Below are 19,596 nucleotides of genomic sequence, written 5' to 3'. Positions count from 1 at the left end.
AATAAGCTTTGATTGAAACCAGAAATCAGTAATCCCGTGTATTACCAATTTCTGAAGCTATAGATGTGTATTAAATCTTAATATATATATATTTTAGCCATTAAAATCTGTGATTCTGTCCATTGACCCCACAGATGATGATCTTGATTTAAATCTGTGTAGTCTCTCATTTATATTTCACAATAAATGTATTATGTATGTTAAAGTGACTCTCTAGTGTTCTGGAGAAAAAAATAGACAAATTTCCTGAACCTTTTTTCCACCAAAAAAGTCCCTGTATGGTTTCCCCATGCAGGAAACACAAGGCTTGTAAGATAATTGGCCACACCAGCCTTCAACTACTGACACCTGTTTCCATTTACCAAAACAGAATTGGAGGGAGAGGTATAAAAATTAAGCAGCAGCAGTACACAAGTTACTGCTTCCTGTCAACTTAGGTTGACATTATGGCTTTTTTGTTCAGGTATGTCAAACTGTAGAGTAAGTTGAATGTTTTTGTTCCTCATTAAACAGTTTTTAATTATTATTATTTATTCCTAGGCTGTTGGTGGTCTCCTTATTGGCATTGGAGACATGTAAAGTAAAAGGTAAGGTTGACTTGTGTAACTTTCAGTATATATTGAAACAAAGATTTAACTTGAATCTGCTTTTTAACAGCATCATATGTTCCTTCAATGCCTGTGTCTGGCATTCTAACTTCGGGTCCAAACAAACCACACAAATTGCCAGATGTGCAACGCTATGCCCCATGGTTTCCAAGGAGTTTCCATGGTTTCTTTGCCCCTCAGCAGGAACCGGGCAGTAGTAAACCTCAGTTACCTACTGAGCCGAAGTTACCAATAGGAGGTCCAGTCCCTCTGTTTAACCCACCACAGTTTCCTAGAAAGCCTCTTTGTCCAGCAGGTTTTTGCAGGTCACCAATATTCCCTGTTGAGCCAAAGTACCCAATAAGCCATCCAGGCCTGCTGTTCAACCCATTATTGCTTCCTATAGCCCCAGAGTACCCAACAGGATTTCCAAACCCTCCCTTTAGCCCACCAATTCTTCCTGTTGAGTCCAAGTACCCAATTGGCAGTCCAGTCCCTCCATCCAACCCACCAGTACTTCCTGTTGAGCCCAAGTACCCATTAGGAGGTACAGTCCCTTCAGTCAAGCCACCACAGTTTCCTAGAAAGCCTCCTTGTTCAAGTGGAAGACAATCAGGTTCTTGCTGGCCACCAGCTTTCCCCATTGAACCCACGTACCCAATAGGAGGTCCAGTCCTTCCGTCCCACCCACCAGCGCTTCCTGTTGAACCCAACTACCCAATAGGAGGTCCAGTTCTTCCGAACCACCCACCAGCGCTTCCTGTTGAACCAAAGTACCCAATAAGAGGTCCAGTTCTTCCGAACCACCCACCAGCGCTTCCTGTTGAACCAAAGTATCCAATAAGAGGTCCAGTCCTTCCGTCCCACCCACCAGAGCTTCCTGTTGAACCAAAGTACCCAATAAGAGGTCCAGTCCTTCCGTCCCACCCACCAGAGCTTCCTGTTGAACCAAAGTACCCAATAAGAGGTCCAGTCCTTCCGTCCCACCCACCAGAGCTTCCTGTTGAACCAAAGTACCCAATAAGAGGTCCAGTCCTTCCGTCCCACCCACCAGAGCTTCCTGTTGAACCAAAGTACCCAATAAGAGGTCCAGTCCTTCCGTCCCACCCACCAGCGCTTCCTGTTGAACCAAAGTACCCAATAGGAGGTCCAGTCCCTCCATCCAACCCACTAATGCTTCCTATTGTGCCAGAGTACTCAATGGGCCATCCAGGCCTGCTATTCAATCCATTACTGCTTCCTATAGCCCCAGAGTACCCAATAGGATTTCCAATCCCTTCCTTCAACCCACCAGTGCTTCCTGTTGAGCCCAAGTACCCATTTGGAGGGCCAGTCCCTCTGTTTAACCCACCAGTACTTCCTGGTGAACCAATGTATCCAATAGGAGGTCCCGTACCTCAGGTCCAACCACCACAGCTTCCTAGTAAGCCTCCTTGTTCAGTGGCAAGTCCCTTTAGTGTTTGTAGGCCGCAAACATTCCCTGTTAAGCCCAAGCACCCTCTAGAGGTTCCAGTCAGCCATGGCCTAATGCCTCTTTTCCAAACTTTGGAGTCTGGCAAGGTTCCTACAGAGCGCTTGAATCATGGATATCCAGGATGCTATAGCAAATGGCCGTTTCTGCAATCAAAGCCCTGCTACTAGAGAGCTTCAGAAGGTTAGTAGTTTTATGAAGAGAAACTTTGACTTTCTACAGTCTTAACTTATCTATATTTTTCCTTCTAGGTCCAGAAGCAATGAGACTAAATCATTCACCTCTTGCAATAAAGAACTCATTACAAAATTTGTGTTTTTGTTTTTTCATAAAGTGGCTCTAATCTTTTCTCTTTTTTTTTTTTTTTTTTTTTTTAATTTAATAAAAGGAAACCTGCCTGCAAAACTCATTTTTCAACTGCTGAGCTGCACTGTGCTGAACTGGTTTTAACTTGACTGGAACTTTGCATGTTCCAGGTGTTTCTACAATGTTGAGGGTAAAATGGAGACTACACAACACCAACTTAAGACTATGGAGTTGGTTGTAAACTTGAGTTTGAAACTGGCTATACTTGCAAGTTCATGCAATGCAGTCCAAACACTTAGATTTTACCCAAGGAGTGAAATGTACCAAAGCAGAAGTATGTTGTCTGTGGCCCAAGAACCTGAGGTACCCAAACAGCCTCATATTCTAGCTACCCAACATGGCAGCCCAGTATATCAAAACAAGATCAAAGAATCCCCAGCAGACTGGCTACTGAGGCAAGAGGTGAGGGGAAAATAAATTGGCTCCAGAAACACTAGTTCCATCAATTGACCAAGTCCACAACTAAACAAGATTGTATTATTGATGCAAATGTAAACATTTGGAGAGTGTTTTAAGATGCCAAATTTTTTGTGAATTTTTTTTTTAATCCCAAGAACAGCGTTGTGAAATAAACTCTACTTCCTGTCCCAAGTTCATGGAAAAATGGCTTGTTGAAATCCAACTCGCTGGTGAAAGGATGAGTGCCCTACTTGAAACAGTTGGTTTCACATTACAGAAAGTCAATATTCTAATGAAGACAGAACATTTAAACATTTCCATTCCCCAAACTTAGGTTTTATGAGGCAAGTTGTAAATAGATTTGGCCATTTGAAAATTGTCTAGAATGTCAACTGGATCATCTAAACATTGGAATTATAACCAGATAGTCTACAGCTCTTCCAAATGTTTATTAATTGAACTGAATTAACTAATTAATTACAACAATGGAGTCAGTTTTTTTTATAAACCTCTGAACCTATAATTGAAACATTTTACTTTGCTGATTTGGTCTAACAAACACAGCTGTGGTGGTGAAACTAACCACCACCACACAAGGAATGTTTACAAAGTTGAGTTTTTAATTTGAAATTACTTTTATTCCTCATAGAACTTTCTTGTTACTCTTATTTGTGTCTTAATTGTTATTTTGTGAGTGACTTGAGAATCAGAAAGAATCAGCTTTTAGCCTTCTGTATCTCAGCATCCACATCAGCAAGGCAGCAATCAACCCCAGGGACCTGAAGGGCCTTGGCACCATCCTGGCTGCCTGCAGCAGGTCCCAACTGTCCTGAAGCATCGTGGTTACCCGACCAAGATGCCACAGTAATATGGCCTCCTTCCCCAGGATCCTAAGAAGACAACGGGGCAGTATCCCTACTATGGCTACTCTCTGCAGGGTCCAGGCGTGCCGAAGCCTCCCCAGGGTCACAATGTACCAAAACCCTCACAGAAGCTCTACTTGGTTAGGCAGCGTGGTGATTTGGTCAAATGGGCACAGAAACTTTATATCCCAATCAACCAACCAAAGCTGTCCCAGAAGCACCACTAAAGCAGAACCAGTCCTGCAGATGACTTGCACAATAAAACTAGTTAACTATGCATTGAGTTTTATTTATTTTAATATAAACAAAGAGGTTCACGTAAGGGTAGTTTTTCAAATGGCAGTGGTATTTGGATTAACCCTGTGCATATATTCAATCTACCTGCAATTCATGTTTCAAAATTAAGTAGAAACTGTTTTAAAACTATCACTTGCAGTACATGCTAGAAAATGGAGTACATCCAGTGATAAGTTTCATGACTTGTAGGTGTCATTTTTGGTTAAAAATTAGTAGGTTGAGTATCCAGAGATTTTACTGGAGTGTAATGCTTTTATTTTAGCAAAACGTTTTTCTAGATGCTCAAATGTAACTTTTTTTAATGAGCATTTTTGTTTACAAGTACAGAGAAACAGAACAAAATATATTATAAAATGTAACTACATTTCACTTTTGTCAAAGTGCTTCCTCCGCTCCGTTAGGGGGCGCACGCTGCTGTGATGTGTAAACATGATCTTAAAAAGGAGAACGGAGAAGCACGGTTCTACACCAATCATATTACAGAATCTCGGCTCTAAACCAATCGGAACAATGCACATGACTCCGGTGGGCGGGACCAGTGACTGCCGTTGGACGTCATTCATTCGCCAGTTTGTTAGCTAATAGACAGACCTCTGGGTTTTGTAAGTAATTTAACTGGTTTTAAACTGTTTAAGGTGCTGATCGTGTGTCCCGCAGCTCTAGTGAGACTAACTTGGAGGTAGACTAGTTCAGCGGATCGGTTTAGCTTGTATGCTAACCACAGGCCCTAACAGGGAAATTATCCGGCTGTCAAACGCAGCCGAACCGGGACGTTTCTGGGTCTGTTTCTAGGTAAATATGGCGCCGTTCATAAGGAAAGTGTTTGTTGCTGTTCTCCTCCGGTGTTTCAACGTCTCTCTGTCCGCCCTGCACCTCCGTAGCGGTCACCATGGGCGAGGTGGAGCTCTCCTGTCGGGCTTATGTGAAGATGTACCTGCACTCCTGCCTGTTTCCCCCGCTGCAGCATCAATGGACTGCTGCTGTCCTCAAGCTCGGCAGGTGGCGCTGTTTGCGTGACGGACTGCGTGCCGCTGCTTCACTCTCACCTGCCCCTGGCTCCCATCACGCAACTGGCCCTCACGCAGGTGTGGAGTTTGCTGTCGTGGCCCGGTTCTCAAAAAGGTCCAGGATGTGATGTAGATTTAAAAAAAATCCCAAAGTTTTTCAGTAAAAATGAGAATAAAGTTAAAAATTTAATTTCTTTCAGCAATATAAAAACTCCAAATTCAGATGGACATAAAATTGAATTTACGTTGCTACATTTCCTGATTTTTTCCCCTCCATCCCCACTTTCAAATTTTATAATTCTCTATTTATTTTTTAGTTTGGAGTATTAAAAAAATATCTGCTATATGTACATGACAGAGTATTTGAAGATGAAAATAATAGTAATGTGGTTAGGAAGGAGTAGATTCCACCAAAAACTTATGAATTAATTTTACTTGTTTATAAGAAAAAATTGGATGTTCTCTGAGGTTAAAAGTCATATTAGAAAAATAAATCAAATTCCCCATAAAGACATAGCTTGTGGTTAAATGAAAAATCTGCAGAATGTATTTTTATCTGATGAATCGATTTATCATCAAAATAATAAAGAACTAAAATAATAGTTGCATGCTTACAAAACCCACTGAAGTTTTCAATAAAGTTTTTATTTTTGTAAACAATCTGCTGATTTAAATAGTTAAATATGTCCTGCAACACGTTCATGAGGCGTTTTCAGCTTTAAAATCCTCCTGAAGCTGAACTTAAATCAGCTAATTTACTCAGAAGTTGTTCAGACATGTTGTCTAAAAGGACTCAACCAGCAGTTTTCTCTCTTCTCTCCTCCCAGGTGGATGTTTGGTGCGCTCAGACTCAGCAGAGGATAGTTGGATATTACCAGGCCAACGCCTGCGCATCAGACTGCAGGTGAGTTTCCTGAAGGGAGAAACTTCTCCGGGACCGAAGCCGATCCAGAAACGGTTTCAGTGGTCTGGTGTCTGTTTGCAGCCCGACGCCGTGCGCTCTGAAGATAGCCGACAAGATCGCCGAGCAGTTTGAGAGTGCCGTCTTATTAATGGTGAGGATGACCGAAAACAAAGGTTTAATGATGAGATTAAATGTTTTCTATGTTTATGGGACGGGAGAGTTTGTGGGTTTAATGCAGTCGGTTTGTTTCTGTTTCTTCCTGAAGCTCGACGGCAGCAAGATGTCTCCAGATGATCGGGTTCCTCCGATCGTCATGTACGAGCGCAGAGACTCCAAATGGATTCTGAAGGACAAACACACGTAAGAACCGAGGGGGATGGGAAGTTATAAAGGATAAAATGAGTCAGTTGGTTTAAATACCAACTTTTTAACTTAGGAAGTCCTGTGGGAAGAGTTTCAATCAACACAGCTTTGAGCCCAGACATCCGTCCAGCCAGTTCATCCTTTATCTATCAAGAAAAAGATGCAGATTCCTTTCAATCATATCTGGAGGATTTTGGAGAAACTGAAATGTAAAATAAAAATCATTTTAAGTGGCTTGAATCTCCAGGAAGCTGCAGGATGTTTTAAATTACATTAACTCATTGTTCCAATTTAGTTCACATGATTGGTTCACATGAAAACCAGTGAAGGGAGAGAAAATAATCCAGCTTGCAAAGAACTGAAACACCTAGAATGGCCAGCAGAGGGCGCAGGTGAGGTCAGGGATTCCATCCATCCATTTTCCTAGTGGGGTCAGCAGGGGTGCTGGGTGAGGGTTATCTCCAGCGAACGTTTTGGGCGAGAGGTCTGGACAGGTCACCAGTCTGTCTCAGGGCAACCATGCACACTCACACCTAGGGAGAATTTAACCTGACAGTCGTGTTTTTGGACGGTGGGAGGAACCCGGAGAACCCGGAGAGAACCCACCATTCGCAGGGAGAACATGCAAACTCCATGCAGAAAGACCCCGGGCCGGGAATCAAACTCAGGAGGACCTTCTTGCTGCAAGGCAGCTAGTGCTACCAACTGCACCACTGTGCAGCCTGTCAGGGATTCCTCAGGTAGAAAGGTCAGGTCAAGGTCAGCAGAGGCAGACATGGATGTTATTTATGGCAGATCTGAAACTTTAAAAGGGATTTTGTATGGCAAATAAGAATCTCATCTGAAACAATTTATCAAGTTTCCATTAATAAATGTATAAAATGACTGATTTAGTTTGGATTTAGACTCCATTATTTTGAGTAGCAGCAGCTTCCTGTTCGTCAGCCTAATGGACTCGTGTCACTTCCTGTCCAGGATCATGCTGCGGCAGTGGGAGGAGACACAGGCCATCGCCAGCCAGATGCTGGAGTCGGGCGACCACGCCCTCCTGGTGGACTTCGACGGCCACCTGGATGACATCACCAAGGACTGGACCAATCAGACGCTCAACTCCAAGATCGCTGAGCTTTCCTCGCCGGCCAACGGAAACATCTGATGGCGACCCGGTTCCCCCGACACAAACACACACCCAGCAGAGTCCTCGGAAAAGTTTTATCGACAGAACAAAGACAAACACGCTTAAATGACAGATTTACATCTCGTGCCAACCCCCAAAAAACGGATAATTTTTTAACAACTAATCATACTTAATGATTTAAATCATACTTTAAATCATTAAAGTATGATTTAACTCCAACAATCGACTTCCTGGTTTTATTTCTAAACGCTTTTTTTCTTTTTCTTGTGTCACAAAATGTTCATCCAAGTCGGGATGATGGTAGTTTGTTTAAAAAATATGTTTTATTTGGTTGATTTCCTCATAATTGCTGCATAGAAATGTTTAATTTGAAAGGATGTACTTTATTATTATTACACTGATTAATTACATTGGTAACAAGTTTTCAACTTCTACAAACCTTAAATGTTCCAGTTTCAAATATTGGATATAAACTGAGCTCAAAGCTCGTTGTGGTCCAAGAATAAATTTCCTCCTTTAGTTCTGCAGTGTTTTCTTTCCTTGAATTAAATAAAATCAACTTAAAATCGATACCAACTAAATGCTCTAAACTTCAGTACAGTATTCCCATATTTATATTTTACACCAACATCAGATGAGAAAATTTCACTTTCAAATTCAAGAAATTCTCAGATTTAAAAAAAAATTCTGAGAATTTTTTGAATATTATTTACATTTCAGTGTTTGCTATTTTCCGTTTCACAATTCCGGATTTTCCCCACATTCCAGTTATATAATTCCTTTGTTTTTCTGTCAGTTTAAGTCTTAAAAAATATAAATAAACATAAATAGTTGGTATAAATATGACAGAGTATCAGGGCTATTATAGATGAAAAAAATAAAAATAATGACGTCACAGAGGAGTTGATCGTCACCAAAATCCTCAGAAATTTATGAATTATTTTCACTCATTTACAAGAAAAAAACTTCTCTGATGTTGAAAAGCTGTAAAATGACAACTTTCCAAAATAAAAGGCATACATTTACAATATTAAAACTATTATTTGATGTATAAAGCCAGAAATTTGTAAGAAAAATCAAATTTGTCAGAAATTTTCTAAAAAGTTGTACATTTGTGACAAAATGAGACAGAAACGCTCCAGGGTTGAGGCGCTACGTCTACGAGATTCACACCTGGATGTTTCCCAGACTTTAAGGATGAGGTCTGAGCTTTTTTCTGGACCAGAACCGGGTCGTTCTGATCCGGGAAAACAACCCGGATCTTCCCTTTAACTCCAGAAAACATCCAGATGTTTGTCTCCTAAATTTACCGCCTCAATCTTAGATGACTTCTGTCATTTTCTGTTACAAATGTCCAATTTATTTTTAAAAATTGATACATTTGAGCATTTTCTTACAAATTCCTGACATTATAATAAATTTGTTTTAATACTGTAAATTTAAGCCTTTAATCATATTTAGAAACATTTCAACAGCGGAAAATATCCAAGCTTTCTTCTTGTAAAAATGTGAAATTACTCAAAATCTTTGAGTTTTTCCGCTGAAACTTTCTCCTCCATGGCCTCATTTTTATTTATTTTTTTAATCATTACAGCTATTTTTAAACTTTTATCATCTAAACTGAACAAAAACTAACTTGATACTGCAATCCTTTTTTGAGAAATTATTAAAATTAAAACTTTTAAAACTATTTTTTTCTTTAACAGATGCCCTGAATGTGGCATCATAACACAACCTCCAGCCAGAAATAATCAAATAAAATAAAATCTGAGTGGAGCTTCTTAAACCAGCCTTTAAATAATAATCTACTAAAGTTGGAACTTCCTTAAAATGAAATAAAAATCTGCATATTTAAGGCTGAAACAGTAGTTTTACCTAAGAAAACAAGAGGGAGAAAAATGGTTGTTATTTTGCTTTACTCCTTAGCGATGGATAATTTAATCCAGTGAATGAGGGAAGATTTAGGAATGGTGAAAAGGAAAATCTGTTGGATGTGATCTCTGCTGTAATAATAAAGTCCACAGTGAAAAGTCTTTTATTATTTAATAAAACGAGTGTTTTAAACTAAAACTCAGCTTTAAGACTGTTTCATAATCAGTCTGGAAGAAAACATGTAGCTAAAACTATTAATCTATGCTATGATTGGAGTACAGTACGACAAACATGTCTGCTTTTAACTTTATGGCCCCTTTAAAAGAGTGTCTGGGTTCTAAGCACCAACAGAACAATAAAAACTGATTTCTCTAAAACACACAACCTCTCTTTGTTGGTTTTTCCTGTAGTGTTTCCAACGCACCGATCCCCGCAGGAAATGAAGAAAATCCATTTCTTTAACCCCAAACGTCGCCGTTTTAGCTCCAGGGTTCAACAGATTTTTTTTTTAAGTGCTCCAAAGTCTTATATTTGGTGTGCAGAGAAAGTGGAGGCTCTTATTTTGAAAGCTGGGAATGTTTCAGAGTTTGCTCAGTTGGTCTGACAGGCGTCCAGCTCGGAGGACGGCGACGGCACCGTGACGAGGTTCAGCGTGATTTCTCCCAGCGGAGACTGGCTGGCCAAGGTCCGGAAGACCGACAGGGTGTTGAAGACGGAGAGAGCGTTCTCCACCTGCTGCTCCGCCCACGGGAGGGAAACCTGCAGACAGGAGGTACAGGCCACCTTACAAAGGAACAATCTCAACTTTTATGCTTCACAGCAGAAAAACTGGACATTAAAATGTATTTTTTTTAGATTGTAGTTGCTTTATTTTATGAAATCTGATGCTAAACCATCAGAACTGAACTTAATATTAGATTACTGGAGCAAACACAGCAGGAAGTATGAATCAGAAACACAAAATTTAGTTTTAAATACAGATTTTACAAAAGTGATTCTTTAGATTTCAAATTTATTCTTTTAAACTTCAAGGAATAACTTAAAATTTATTCCTTAAATACGATGCTGCATTTGGCCAATACAGGGGTCATTCCAGATGTTAGAAATGGTGTCAGAACAGTAAATTTCCTACAACATCACTAATACGTTGAGATTAATTTGACATGTTTAGGAAATAGATTTTCTCTGATCTAGAGAAACTGGAAATTTGTGAGAAAATAATTAAATTTACCTTCATCTTAGATGATTTCTGGCACTTTTTTCTCACTAATTTCCAACTTGATATTGTATATTTAATATTTGAAATCTATATTTTCTTCTGAAAATTATCAATTTTCCAAATTGTTTTCTTGAAAATATGTCGCATTAAAACCAAAATGTCCGATTATTTTATCTACGCTGACGGTTCGGAGGGTTTACCTGAGCGATGATCAGTTTTCGAGACGGATCTTCGGTGTTGCTGAACTCTTCTCCAAAACACAGAGTAAAGCTGCACTGAGGAGGCTCGCCGCCGTTGGTTCGGAAAAGGTCCAGTTCTGAGGAAACACCAGACCAGAACCGGGTTGAGTTTTCACTTTTACCTACTAATGAAGTTTTCCAGGTCAGTTTCAGGAACTGGGTAAAAACAGAGCCTGAAATATTCTTTAAACGAGGCTCCATCTCATGTTTGATATCACCAGAGCTTCTCCAGGTTTCACCAACTCAAATTTAAGACTTTTTAAGACTATAATGGATTAATTTCTTTTAGAATTAATTTAGAACAGAATTAATTTATTATCATATGGGTTGCAGCAAAAGCTATTCAATGGCAGAGACAAACGCTGTCCAACCAAATGGCGATAAATTTCCACTTAAACCATGATAGATGCAAAAAAGGGAGCTAGCTAGTTTATCTTTTAGCTAGCTAGTTTTCCTTTAGCTAGCTGGTTTTTCTTTTAGCTAGCTAGTTTTCCTTTTAGCTAGCTGGTTTTTCTTTTAGCTAGCTAGTTTTTCTTTTAGCTAGCTAGTTTTTCTTTTAGCTAGCTAGTTTTTCTTTTAGCTAGCTGGTTTTCCTTTTAGCTAGCTAGTTTTTCTTTTAGCTAGCTAGTTTTCCTTTTAGCTAGCTGGTTTTTCTTTTAGCTAGCTAGTTTTTCTTTTAGCTAGCTAGTTTTTCTTTTAGCTAGCTGGTTTTCCTTTTAGCTAGCTGGTTTTTCTTTTAGCTAGCTAGTTTTTCTTTTAGCTAGCTAGTTTTCCTTTTAGCTAGCTAGTTTTTCTTTTAGCTAGCTAGTTTTCCTTTTAGCTAGCTGGTTTTCCTTTTAGCTAGCTAGTTTATCTTTTAGCTAGCTAGTTTTTCTTTTAGGTAGCTAGTTTTTCTTTTAGCTAGCTAGTTTTTCTTTTAGCTAGCTAGTTTTCCTTTTAGCTAGCTGGTTTTCTTTTAGCTAGCTAGTTTTTCTTTTAGCTAGCTAGTTTTTCTTTTAGCTAGCTGGTTTTTCTTTTAGCTAGCTGGTTTTCCTTTTAGCTAGCTAGTTTTTCTTTTAGCTAGCTGGTTTTCCTTTTAGCTAGCTGTTTTTTCTTTTAGCTAGCTAGTTTATCTTTTAGCTAGCTAGTTTTTCTTTTAGCTAGCTAGTTTATCTTTTAGCTAGCTACTTTTTCTCCTCCCTCTGTTTCCACTGCAGGTACCAGAACCAATGATTCCTGCTAATATACCTGTTAATATACTTGTGCTAGCTAGCAAGGATATGTTAGCAGCTAGTTAGCAGTAGCTTCAACTGTATCAAGTCACAGAACATAATGAAGAAGCTTGACAGAAAAAAGACTACATAGAATTATTTTTTCTCCACCAAATGTAAAATGCAAAATTCATATTTTTTTAACATTTTTCTTTTTGTACTTCCATTTGTGTTTCTGCTGCTTCTAAAAACAGACCTAGCTCTTAAAAAGACTGCAGTCGTTTTTTGGCAATAAGTTCATGTTTTTTGGTGTCTGGAAAATGAGCCTCTGGAATGTAACGCCGCAAATCAGCAGGCACTGAGCCTGTTACCTAGCAATCCAAGTGGAGCTCCAGCACGCTTAGTCAGCTGGTTTTACCTCTGTATGTGCTGTACAATGGCTGCTGGAAAAGACAAGTGTTTTGTTGTTGACTTAACGTCCAGAAACCACTTGGCGCTCTCTAGCTGCCGTGCTTTTCAAACAGGTGTGGTTGTTGTATTTTCAGCCATTTTGACGTTTGAGTGTTTGACGTTTGGGGGCGTGGCCAGCAGCATGCTCATATGGATTTAAAGTGACAGAGGCCCTAAAACATTTCATTCTGAAAGGAGTTTGAATTGATCAGAATGAATTCTCATTATCTTGTGCAAAAAGTGTAATTTTTTTAAATAGCCAACAGACTTATCCCAAACTGTTCAAGTAAGCAAATTGGTTGCCTTTACAACATGACATTAATGAATTTAAAACCAATTTACAGTTGTTGTTTTTTAAATGAATTTAAGACTTTTTAAGGGTGCAGCTAGCTACAACTCGTCGTACCCGGCGGCTCAATGGACTGGAAATAAAAGCCAGATGTTTAGACTCACGTTGCTTGAAAATGTCTTTGCTGAACAGCAGCACCGACTCCATGTTCCTCTCCATCCGGTGGAGGCCCGGCGTGGTCGTGTGTGGTCCCGTCCAGAAGATCCGGCCCTGGCAGAACCTCCTGCCGTACACCCCCTGTGCCGTGGACGTCAGCGCGATGCCCTTCGCCATAAAGGGCAGCAGGGTGAACAGTGCCTGCAGCTCCTCGCTCGCCGGCAACGCGGATGGCGGCTCCGGTAGCAGGATGCGAGGGAAGCGGCTCAGGGCGGCAGGAGTCGGGGGGACGGACGAGGAGGGCAGGTACACGATGCGGACATCGGGGCCGCTGATCTGACGTTTGAGAACCTCCTGGCCAAGATAATGAACCGTCACGCTGAAGGAGTCTTGGTCTGTTGGAAACAGAGGGGGCGGAGTTAATCTAGGGGGCGGAGTTAACGGAGGGGGCGGAGTTAACCGAGGGGGCGGAGTTAAAGCTGCAGGGTTATGATGGAGACAGCAGCTTTTCTCCTGCTGTAAATGTTTACCTCCTGTGTTGGCGGGGACGCTCTCCTCGATCCGAACGTCCAGCCTGATCTCATCCAGAGCTGCAGAGAGGAAGATGAGAAACAAACCAGTTGCTAAGCAGAAAAAACTCATAATGAGGCTTAAAGGTTATTCTGAAATACTGCAGAGACAAAGCAACAGCTTGATAACAACCTTACAAAAAATGTTCCTTCTGGATAATATTACTTAAAAAATGCATCAAAACAACAAAAATATTTAGTAAATGAATCTCTGGCATCAGAGTTTAGAAGAAATTAGACCTTCCTCTATAAAGCCCTGTGCTAGTTATTGAGCATGGCGGTGGCAGCATCATGCTGTGGGTCTGATAATAAACCCTCTGGACTCACTGGTGCACTGGACGGGTTCGTCTGACTGGACCGGCTGGCTGTCCTGCTGCTGGTCCTCTTCATGCTGTGAATCAAAGACAGAAGGTTAGTTGTCCACCTGACATCAGCAGGACGGAACCTTGACCTTTGACCTGAGCGTCGGCCTCACCAGCTGAGAGGTGACCTCTTCAGTTTTGATCTTTATGACCTGGCAGTCCGAGCTGCTGCTCTTTCTCTTCAGCTTCTTGCTGCTCCTCTCTTTGACCTTCGGCTCAGGTAGCAGCACACCTGGAAACCCGGAGGAGGAAGATTAATCTGACGTCCAACAGCGCTAATCCAAGGGATTATATTCCGACTGCCAGCAGCCGAAACTTCTGAGAGATGTCATCTTTTATTAAGCGCAAACTACACAACATGCTGTCATGATCAGGTGGTTGAAGCAAACGACAGAAAAACCTTCAGGAAGGCTAAAGAACAAAAAGGAAGAACGATTCAAGACTTTTGCACAAGACGACACAACACACAGCTCCGTTTCACCTGTAGGTAGGTAGGTAGGTAGGTAGGTAGGTAGGTAGGTAGGTAGGTAGGTAGGTAGGTAGGTAGGTAGGAAGGAAGGAAGGAAGGAAGGAAGGAAGGAAGGAAGGAAGGAAGGGAGGAAAAGAAGGAGGCAGAAAGGATAAAGAGAAAAAATGATACAGATAATGAAGGAATGAAACACAAGAAGGAAAGGAAGGAAAAGTAAAGCAAAGACATCAGGAGGAAATTGAGAAAGAAGGACACTAAAGGAAGGTAAAGGTAACTAGGAAGGAGAGACGTAAAAAGGAACGTAAGGCAGAGGACACTAGGAAGGAAGGAAAAAGGAGACATAAGAAGGAAACAGGAAAAACGACACTGGGAAGAAACAAGAGGAGAAGGGAAGAAGGACACTAGGAAATAAGGAAGGGAAGAAGGACTCTAGGAAGGACAACGAGAAAAAAAGGAACTAGAAAAGGCACAAAGAAAAAATAACTCTGGAAATTAAGTTTTAGATGATAAGAAGTAAAATAAAGGAAATATTTTTCCACTTTTCATTTTATCCAGACCTGAAATTACTTGAATCAAAAGTCAGACTTTCCCAGAATGCATAGCAACCCTGGATATCGTCACTTTTTCTAATTTAAAATAAAAAAAAACATTTAAAAATCTGCATAGAATCAAAGAATACCTCAAAGTTAAGAACAAAAATGTAATCACACGATCCTTCAAAGTCTGACCTTCCTGGTCAGAAGTGAATCAGAAAGCAGCTGACATGTAAATATTCACGTTCTGGTTCCCATAATAAAACATAAACAAACTGGAAACTCATTAGCATGAATGATCCCAGACAGAGCAGTTTTATAGAGGAGAGGTAAACGTTTCTGTAAATATGGATTGATGATGTTTGATAAACATCATAACTTTATTACTGATGAAATATTAACGTTGGATGCGACTCCTGAGGTTAGATCTCGCTGCTGTCATCATCATGTTTAACTGCCTCATACTTCCTCTTTCTAAGGCGGCCTTTGACTAGTTCTCTGTGCAGAACAAAGCTTCTCGAAAGCTCAAATAACACCTGAACCATGACTTAATCTTTTCAGCTTAGAGTTGCAGGGGCTTCATGTAAAATTGATTTTAGACGCACTTCTACTGCTGCTGCTGCGAGGAGCGGCCATATTGGATGTTGATTTTTCTCGACTCAGAAACTGGAGTTTCCGAGTTGCAAAATGGAACGCAGCATTAAAGAGGAGCGGCAAAAGCAAATGAGGTGGATTAGCAGAGTTAGTTAATAACTGATGGTGTCATGACGGCGATAAAGCAACAGTCTTCAGTCAGAGGCTTCTACAGATTGGAATACCGACTGCTACTGGAGATCCTTCCTACACAAAGCATCACTATGATTCTGTTGTTGAATGTTTATGTTTGTAACTTTTTTATTGTGACTCCTGACTGATATTTGAATGAACAGTGGCTTCCTGTCGGGAAAATAGGAAGTAAGATTGAAATTAAAAGTTTCCAGATATTCAAATCAGGGTAACGTGGAGCATCAGCTCCGTTTCCTCTTGAATCTTCATGCCAGCCGTCGTCTGAACACCAGAAGCCACTTCGTCCGCCAACAAATCGCAGTGAAAACCTCAGAGCAATCACGCTGGGCTTCCTGGTTCCTGCTCTAAATAAAACCCGCGCTCTGTCTGCTGAATGTGTGTGAAGGTTCACCAGTGTCATCTGAAGAATCAGCAGCTGGAGTTTTATCTGGACCAGAACCAGAACCAGCTGCTGGACAAACACCAATCGTTCCTGTCAGAGATGAACCGCTGCAGAAACGCTTCCGCTCTAAAAATAGATTGGTTTGTGCAACGTGTTGCTCAATGTTTTCACCAAACCGAGACAGACAGAAAACCTGGACCGGGTCAGAACCGGCGTGCGGGTCTTACCCTGCTCGCTGATGGGGACGAGGCGGTACACCTTGTACGGCTCTGAGATGTCCAGCTGGGCGCGCTCCATCACCTCCTTGAACTCGGGGCTCTTGTTGAGAGCGCAGCGAAGACGCGTCTTCCACGCCGCAGGATTCTTCTCTCCGTTCGCCAGCTTCCCTTTGAACTCGGCCCAGGCCTGCAGAACCAGAGGAACCAACGTTACCATGGACAGAGGGATGGATGGACGAAAAATAGATACATTAAAAAATTGATACATGTTGGATGGATGGACGGACAGATAGATGAAAAAGCTGACAGACGATGGATGGATGAACAGACAAATGATGGATGGATGCTGGATGAATGAACAGGTGGATGAATGTGTGTATGGATGGATGAATGATTGGATGTTGGGTGGATGGATAGATAGATAACTGGATAAATGAACAGATAGATTGTCTATCCGAGTGGATGAACGGATAGACGGATGGATGAGTGGACGAATGTTGAATGATGATGGATGGATGGATGGATGGATGGATGGATGGATGGATGGATGGATGGATGGATGGATGGATGTCAGACTTTAAATTCAATCTGAACGAAATATTTTCCAGACTTGGTCCAGTCCGGTCACTGGGTTCTGATCCGGTCCTGCTCATCCTGTAAACTAAAACCCAAAGTCACAAAGCATCAGGCGACCTCTGACCTTGAAGAGCGCTGCGTCCTCATCCTCACGGAAGTCGTGTTTCCCTGCGTGTTTCCATGGGATCCTGAACATCGTTTTGGCCTCGTCATCCCACATCACGCCCGGATACTTCCCGCTGCTCACCTGTCACACGACAAACACCAACGTTTGGTTTCCAGCAACGTTCCAACACCAACGTTTGGTTTCCAGCAACAATTAAACACCAACAGGAAGTTCCTCCATTTGGCGAAACCAAACCGCTGCCCAGCGCTAACCCCTGCTAACGGTTCGACAGACGGCAGATCTCCAGCTCAGACCGGACCAAACAGAATCTGAGCGTCACAATAAACAGAGCTGGAGTTACTCCATCACATATGTTTTTTTAATATAATAACTAAATATTTCCAGGATTAGACTAAGATTTGGAGGGAAGTCTGTTAATGTTTGAACTGGAATGAGCTTCCAGTTAGCTAGTTTATCCGTTAGACCAGATTTGAAATGTGTTTCAGATCATAATCCTGTTGGAACTGCCCAACAGTTTCAGTTGCATCAACCAATTTAATTTCTCTGGGCTTTTTTAATGCAATTATTTTACAAATTTATCTTTATTTATTTTTATCTTGCAGTTTGACAAAACCAAAAAAAAAAAAAAAGTAGCAGGAAGTTTGTTAAACTGGAATAAATTTCTGTCAAAATTTTGGAAATTTTTAGATTCATTTCACGTTTACGGAAAAAAATCCAACAAGAAAAAATTATTAAGAGAATAAATTTACAATATCAGAACAAAGATTTTCTCTGACATTGAAAGTCACAAATTTGCATAAAACAAAATAAATTAAAAAATGCCAGAATACAACAGAGCATTATAGCTGCGCTAAGAACATTTAAAAAAATAAATAAAATTATGAGATTAATAAAATCACAAGAATAAAATTGCAGTATTACAAGATTGAAGTCACAATATGTAATATCTTCATTCTTGTAATATCAACTTTATCCTCTTATTATTTCAATTTTATTTTCTTATGACTTTATTGTCATCGTATTTCGACTTTTCTAATGTTATGATTTTATTCTCATAATTAAATTTTTTTAAAATATTTTTTAGTTTTACCAGAAAACCTCTAACATTGAGGTGGTGAATTAGGATCATCTGGATGTTTTTCTAAAGGATAGATTGTAAATATTATGGCAAATTATAATGTTTTTCTTGTAAATTTATGACTTTTTGACAGCAGCATAGAGTCTGAGCTTTTTCTCATAAATGTGTGGAAATAATCTGGAATCTATGAGTTTTTGGGTGGAAAGTTACAATGAAGTCGCACGAGTGTGACCAAGTTTTTTTTTTGTCTCCTGCAAGAGAAAAATCGTCTAGACTTGTTAAAACAATCCACAGGTATTCATAGATGTCTAATCTGTCTAATCTGGGTCACACAACTTGTTTACAATAACAAATAAACCGACTATACCTCAAACCTAGTTTCTGAAACAGATTTCTGGTTCTAAAAAACAGATTTAGGTCACATAAAAGAATCTCATTAAAGTTTCAGCAGGTGGTATTTTAGTTTAAATCAGTTTTAATAACTTAAGAAGAGAACTAACTTCTGAAAATTAGACTTCCGGTTGATATTTATATGACCTCAAAACCGGGACAGTTATTAGGACTCTATTTCACCCCCCCCCCCCTTCCCTTTCTGCCCTCTTTATCTCACACACACACACACACACACACACACACACACACACACACACACACACACACACACACACACACACACACACACACACACACACACACACCTGGTCCACTATCCAGGAGCGAAGTCTGCGGGTGGATCTCATCCTTCCTGCTGCCATGATTCCCTTTTAAAGCGACTGAAATACATAAACAACATAAAATAATAAGTGACACATTCATGACATGAGCTAATATCGCTCTACAGGCGAATTTTAATAAATAACTGACTGAAAAAATAAATAAAAGACGAATACATTTGATTTATGACACAGAAATTAGCCGTGTTAACAACTGATAGTTGTTTTTCTTTTTAAAAATCGGATAACTTTCAAACAGAGCCGAGTTTTGCTGATATAAAATATCAGAAGCGAGAACTCCGCTGCGGTTCTGAGGACTTTATAAAGTCAGAAATAGAAGCTAAAGTGTCCAAATGAAGGAAGTAGGTTTAAGTTTCGTTTACCTCGGTTGTGTTTCCTCGGCGGCGCCTTGCAGACTGAGTGACGGCGCAGCGGAGCAGCGCTGCTCTCAGCCCAGCTGCCCGTTTCCTCGAAATCACGTGACTTTGCAGAAACACGCCGCGTCTCCGCCGCCAGGGGGCGACAGAAAACACCGCTCAGTCTGCAGATTACGTAACAAAAACGGAGCCAAACCTTTGATTTTTTTAATCCTAAATGAAACTGCAGCTTGTTTTAATATATATTCGTGCTTTAGTTCAAGTTATGACTAAATAATTAGATCTAATTATCCACACTGCAACACTTTATTCTACATTTCTGAGACTTTTTGTTAGCTAATACCGTTATTTGAGTAGTATACTGTACATCTCCATGCTTGATCCTGCTGTTTTTATCCGACATGAATATTTACATGCTCAGTAAATTCAAATATGATCCCCAATCAGACTTCGTTGTCATAAAATCTAAACATTTCTGTGTTAAAAAGGTTTATTTTATTAGTCTGCTGTAATTCTCTAATCGTAAAAATGAAAAATAATCATAAGCAGCAATAGAAGCTTGAAAACATCAGTTTGTATGTAAATAATCTATTGAA

At 40.3% G+C, this 19,596-nt stretch overlaps 3 protein-coding genes across 3 annotated transcripts; 2 read left to right on the top strand and 1 right to left on the bottom strand.

The window, feature by feature from the left end:
• Nucleotides 1–316: 316 nt before the first annotated feature.
• On the top strand, nucleotides 317–2,367 carry LOC111606197 (adhesive plaque matrix protein-like). The gene is made up of 4 exons (XM_023326069.1): nucleotides 317–463; nucleotides 541–587; nucleotides 658–2,241; nucleotides 2,310–2,367. The coding sequence occupies exons 1-3, from the start codon at nucleotides 447–449 to the stop codon at nucleotides 2,226–2,228; spliced, it is 1,635 nt and encodes a 544-aa protein (XP_023181837.1). The 5' UTR covers nucleotides 317–446; the 3' UTR covers nucleotides 2,229–2,241; nucleotides 2,310–2,367.
• Nucleotides 2,368–4,867: 2,500 nt separating this feature from the next.
• emc9 (ER membrane protein complex subunit 9) lies at nucleotides 4,868–7,920 on the top strand. Its single transcript, XM_023326091.1, is given in 6 exon segments — nucleotides 4,868–4,932; nucleotides 4,934–5,068; nucleotides 5,818–5,894; nucleotides 5,976–6,045; nucleotides 6,160–6,254; nucleotides 7,233–7,920. Coding segments are annotated over 6 exon segments (618 nt in total). The 5' UTR covers nucleotides 4,868–4,872; the 3' UTR covers nucleotides 7,414–7,920.
• Nucleotides 7,921–9,426: 1,506 nt separating this feature from the next.
• On the bottom strand, nucleotides 9,427–19,107 carry irf9 (interferon regulatory factor 9). The gene is made up of 10 exons (XM_005810779.3): nucleotides 19,007–19,107; nucleotides 18,609–18,683; nucleotides 16,830–16,952; nucleotides 16,139–16,316; nucleotides 13,855–13,973; nucleotides 13,707–13,770; nucleotides 13,341–13,400; nucleotides 12,819–13,205; nucleotides 10,687–10,802; nucleotides 9,427–10,026 (listed from the first exon to the last, which is right to left on the bottom strand). The coding sequence occupies exons 2-10, from the start codon at nucleotides 18,663–18,665 to the stop codon at nucleotides 9,859–9,861; spliced, it is 1,272 nt and encodes a 423-aa protein (XP_005810836.1). The 5' UTR covers nucleotides 18,666–18,683; nucleotides 19,007–19,107; the 3' UTR covers nucleotides 9,427–9,858.
• Between the last annotated feature and the right edge of the window lie 489 nt (nucleotides 19,108–19,596).

Source organism: Xiphophorus maculatus, chromosome 21 (genome assembly GCF_002775205.1).
Source record: "Xiphophorus maculatus strain JP 163 A chromosome 21, X_maculatus-5.0-male, whole genome shotgun sequence".
NCBI lineage: Eukaryota > Metazoa > Chordata > Actinopteri > Cyprinodontiformes > Poeciliidae > Xiphophorus > Xiphophorus maculatus.
The sequence above is the reverse complement of the archived record's forward strand: the minus strand, read 5'-3'. Positions and strand labels throughout refer to the sequence as shown.

Bases quoted from the DNA above. Each gene is read 5' to 3' on its own strand.
- LOC111606197 (XM_023326069.1), top strand. The intron at 588-657 runs GTAAGGTTGACT...GCTTTTTAACAG, and splicing joins GGAGACATGTAAAGTAAAAG to CATCATATGTTCCTTCAATG.
- irf9 (XM_005810779.3), bottom strand. From the start codon at position 18,665: ATGGCAGCAGGAAGGATGAGATCCACCCGCAGACTTCGCTCCTGGATA. The intron at 13,974-16,138 runs GTAAGACCCGCA...CCGGGTTTCCAG, and splicing joins CGTCCCCATCAGCGAGCAGG to GTGTGCTGCTACCTGAGCCG. The intron at 13,206-13,340 runs GTAAACATTTAC...TGTTTCCAACAG, and splicing joins CGTCCCCGCCAACACAGGAG to ACCAAGACTCCTTCAGCGTG.